The sequence below is a fragment of the Dendrobates tinctorius genome, unplaced genomic scaffold (assembly GCF_039654945.1).
Source record: "Dendrobates tinctorius isolate UK_male_01 unplaced genomic scaffold, ASM3965494v1 ptg000562l, whole genome shotgun sequence".
Classification (NCBI taxonomy): Eukaryota; Metazoa; Chordata; class Amphibia; order Anura; family Dendrobatidae; genus Dendrobates; species Dendrobates tinctorius.
Window position 1 is genome coordinate 43,496 of NW_027362220.1, and position 4,536 is coordinate 48,031.

At 44.1% G+C, this 4,536-nt stretch overlaps 1 protein-coding gene across 1 annotated transcript; it reads right to left on the reverse strand.

Annotated features, from left to right (window-relative positions):
* Nucleotides 1–393: 393 nt before the first annotated feature.
* Nucleotides 394–3,522, reverse strand: LOC141078432 (T-box transcription factor TBX15-like; the record flags this gene model as incomplete). Its single annotated transcript, XM_073565161.1, has 1 exon — nucleotides 394–3,522. A coding segment is annotated over one exon (782 nt), but the record flags the coding sequence as incomplete, so codon positions are not given.
* Nucleotides 3,523–4,536: the final 1,014 nt, after the last annotated feature.

Consider the following 4,536-nt stretch of genomic DNA (forward strand, 5'->3'; position numbering starts at 1 on the left):
TAACTACTATAATACTGCCCCTATGTACAAGAATATAACTACTATAATACTGCCCCTATATACAAGAATATAACTACTATAATACTGTCCCTATGTACAAGAATATAACTACTATAATACTGCCCCTATGTACAAGAATATAACTACTATAATACTGCCCGTATGTACAAGAATATAACTACTATAATACTGCCCGTATGTACAAGAATATAACTACTATAATACTGCTCCTATGTACAAGAATATAGCTACTATAATACTGCTCCTATGTACAAGAATATAACTACTATAATACTGCCCTCTATGTACATGAATATAACTACTATAATAGTGCCCCTATGACGCCGTTCTGTATTGCTGTGATGGTTACACATTTTTCAGGCTGACACATAGTAACAGAGAAAAGAGCAGAGATATTTATTGAGTGTCTGTGTGCTTGGCACGTATAGACAGAGTGCATTCTTATACACAGTGATATATTACATCGCTCTCTCTTTCCCCCAATTCTCACTTAAATATCATTATCTACATCACATCCAAACAGAAATCAGATTATGTCGTGTTTGCATTGTCACACCGCTGCGGTTTTAGATCGTTCATGAGTGTAGCAGAATCTGGCAGATCCCCCACGTGGCGTTCTCCTGTCTTCTGGGTATTCCCCAGTTTCGTACTCATAATATGAATGACGAAAAGAGTAATGAAAATAAATAGAATTTGATTTCTTTTTTTTCTTTTTTTTTTTTAACGCCCATAAAATATGACGCCTCAGGTTTGGGCTTTGGAGGCTTCATGGAGAATCTCTGGTGATGAGTGGGCTGCAGGTTCTGCTACCTCATGAAGTGAGAGGACATAAAGAAAAGCGATATAAAGTAACTGATAAAGCGACACAATAATTACACAGATGATACAAACAGAATCCACGCTGAAGAGCGAAACACCCAGACCCCTGACCTTCTGCCTGTCTTTCATTTTAAGGAAGATTGGGCCCAGGTGACTGTGGAACTAAAGGAGGACAGTCTGGTCACGTGGAGCACTTCTATGTGGACATGAAGATGTTAACAGGACCGGGTAGTAAGAGAGGGTGTTATAAGGTCATCCTCAACGTTGAGTCAGGCAAGAAAGACTTTGCCCCAAAGCAATATCCATAAGAACTTGGGAGTGAGTGGGTGTAGAGGGTGGAAAGCCTGATACTACCCAAAAACATCAACTGGTAAAGGAGCTAAAATCAGAAATTTCCCAAATCTTGATACTGGAGGACCTCAAGGTCTTTGGAATCGCCATGGGGAGTCAACCAGGTACAAGTCGTTCTTCACAATGGACTTCTTTCAGTTTGGACAGGGAGAAGGACATTAAGTATCTCCTCATGTAGATCTTCTAGGACATGTGCCGGGATGTGGTACGTGCCACCATATGTGACCAGCACCCACAGGAATATTCCATACGTCCTTAAACATCTACCCGTCTGAGTGGTAAGAGGTCGATGAGCTCCGTCTCGGGGATCATGGTATCACATTCACTCCTTCTGGATCCCATGTGACATACTGAAGTATAAACTTGGCTGCAATAACGCAACTCTGGCCGATATCTAGAATATACAAATCATTGGTGTAAGGCACAATCATTGCTGAGGGTCCTCCACAATGTAACGCCACCGGAGGTCTGGGCACCGGACGGGAAGACAGAATAATCGCTAATTGCACTTTGGTGAGTTGATTTGGCGTAAATCCAGTAGGCGTCGATAAGGCTTTGACGCTGTCCGGCTATTCCCATGCCAGGCAGGTGCTGTGTGTGCCATGATTGTAGGATCCAAACCCTGAGATACCGATAAATCCTAACCCCTCCATCATGTTCCAGCTTGTACCTCCATGGTATACATTTATGTTTTTGGATCACCCTCGATCACCGCTCCAAAGTGCACAAGAACTTTCATATCAATATCACAACTTTTCTACAATTCAAACATTTCTTAAAGTGAACACGTTTAGGTTATAGCTTTGGCAGATAGCAGAAGAAAAGCCTTGTCCTTAATTATACGGGTGTAAATATTAGTTGTAATTCGGGGAAACATGACAGGTTGGAGGAGACGTTGAGCTTGACTCACATTCTGGACATGTGATAGCCACCTGCAGCTCTGAACACGACCTCGAATGCCAGCTAAGGCTTCTGTCTAAAACTTTCTTGCAACCGTTCCAGCTCACTTCCCAATGACCAGTTCAAAAGGAGACTTTTCTCCCTCGTTTCACAATCATGATTACGCTCCGTTCTCGATTTCTCAGCAGACGTCCCTCCACATGGAGACAAGCTCAGCCCTAACGTCGGAGAACGAGTCTACAGCCATCACAAGTCTTGTAAGACAACATTCCTTGAATATTCAAGCTCAAAACCACAATAGTCACCGCTCAATGAACTCGTCCACATACTTCTACCAGGGTGTAACATCTCACAAAGTCTGGAATTAGGTTGAACTTTTGATAGAAATGATTGTCATGTTCAAGACCCTGATAAATGACACCAGTCAGATCCATTGAGCTGTGAGGTTGATCGCATCATAAGTCCAGAGTATCTGCACCCAAGTTTCCAAAAACAGTTTTGAAAACCTCTAAAATTTATGCTGCAAGCTATGTCCATGATACCTGCATCGTCTATCCATAATTTCTCATCAGTCATGGTTCCATGCTAATACTACTACGTTAAGGCACTGTGGTTTCTGCTGTCCATCCTACGAAGACCCCAATGGTCTTCAAACCATATGTATGGACATCTGTGAGGATGACCCTGGGACAGCTCCATACTGTCTGCTGTCACAGGAGTTTGTGGCTTGTTGATTGCTCGTTGAGTTACCGATCATATGCATGGCCTCCATGCCAGAGGAGAGGTACTGCCTATCCCCAAAAGCAACATTAGAGGGTGAGGAGCAGAGTAAAGTGCCTTGTGGTGCAGTCAGTTTCTCTGGGCTCGCTGCCAGGCGAGGAGAAGCTGGGAAGTTGTATCCATACAGGTTGTAAGGGTTGTGGATGGAGAAGGCATTGTAGGAGCCTTGTTGCATGTGGCTATTTCCAAACATGTGCGAAGATGAAGAGCTGGAGGAAGGGTTCCCTGCCTGCATCATATACTGAAACTGTGAGGTCGGGTAGGAGCCCAGCTGCCCGCTATATGCATCCATCTTGCTGTTGCTTGGCAAGGATGAAGGAGCCGTCATTCCAGAGATTAAGGTGGAAGTCCTCTGGGACATAAAGGTCTCAGATGGTTGGGTGCCAGAGGAGTTTCCTCCCTGAAGCCTGTTGTATCCATTGTCACTCAGACCAGAGTAGCTCTGGAGTGCAGCCATGTTGCTTCTGGCACATGCCGGATACTCTGACAGGTTGAGGTTGCACAGTTGATTTTCCCGGCAGCCAACGTTGAAGGAGTTGGGTGTCAGATGAAAGGTTGGAGGAGAACAAGATGGAGAGAGAAGGTGAGAGGATGCGGAGGGAGATGGAGTCCCGGTGCTGGAGGTGGTAGGAGATGTTCCTGTGCTGCCACCTGGGATAGAAACAAAGAGAACAAAATCAATGAAAAAAATGATCTACAGTCATGTATCATGATATACCCCTCCAACTCCTCAGTATACAGACCCCTCAAGCTCCTCAGTATACAGAACCCTCAAACTCCTAACTATACAGACCCCTCCAACTCCTCAGTATACAGACCCCTCAAGCTCCTCAGTATACAGAACCCTCAAACTCCTAACTATACAGACCCCTCCAACTCCTCAGTATACAGACCCATCTGGAGTATACAGACCCATACAACTCCTCAGTATACAGACTCCTCAAGCTCCACAGTATACAGACCCCTCAAGCTCCTCAGTATACAGACCCTTCAAGCTCATCAGTATACTGATCCTCCACAGTCATACACATCAGTATAGAAATCCTCCACACTCATACTCATCAGTATACAGATCCTCCAGTCATACTCATCAGTATACAGATCCTCCACAGTCATACATCAGTATACAGATCCTCCACAGTCATACTCATCAGTATACAGATCCTCCACAGTCAGTCATACTCCTCAGTATACAGATCCTCCACAGTCAGTCATACTCATCAGTATACAGATCCTCCACCGTCATACTCATCAGTATACACATCCTCCACACTCACACACATTAGTATAGAGATCCTACACAGTCATACTCATCAGTATACAGATCCTCCAGTCATACTCATCAGTATACAGATCCTCCACACTCATACATCAGTATACAGATCCTCCACACTCAAACTCATCAGTATACACATCCTCCACACTCATACTCATCAGTATACACATCCTCCACGCTCACACACATCAGTATACACATCCTCCATACTCACACACATCAGTATACACATCCTCCACAGTCATACTCATCAGTATACACATCCTCCACAGTCATACTCATCAGTATACACATCCTCCACAGTCATACTCATCAGTATACAGATCCTCCACAGTCATACTCATCAGTATACAGATCCTCCACGCTCATACTCATCAGTATACACATCC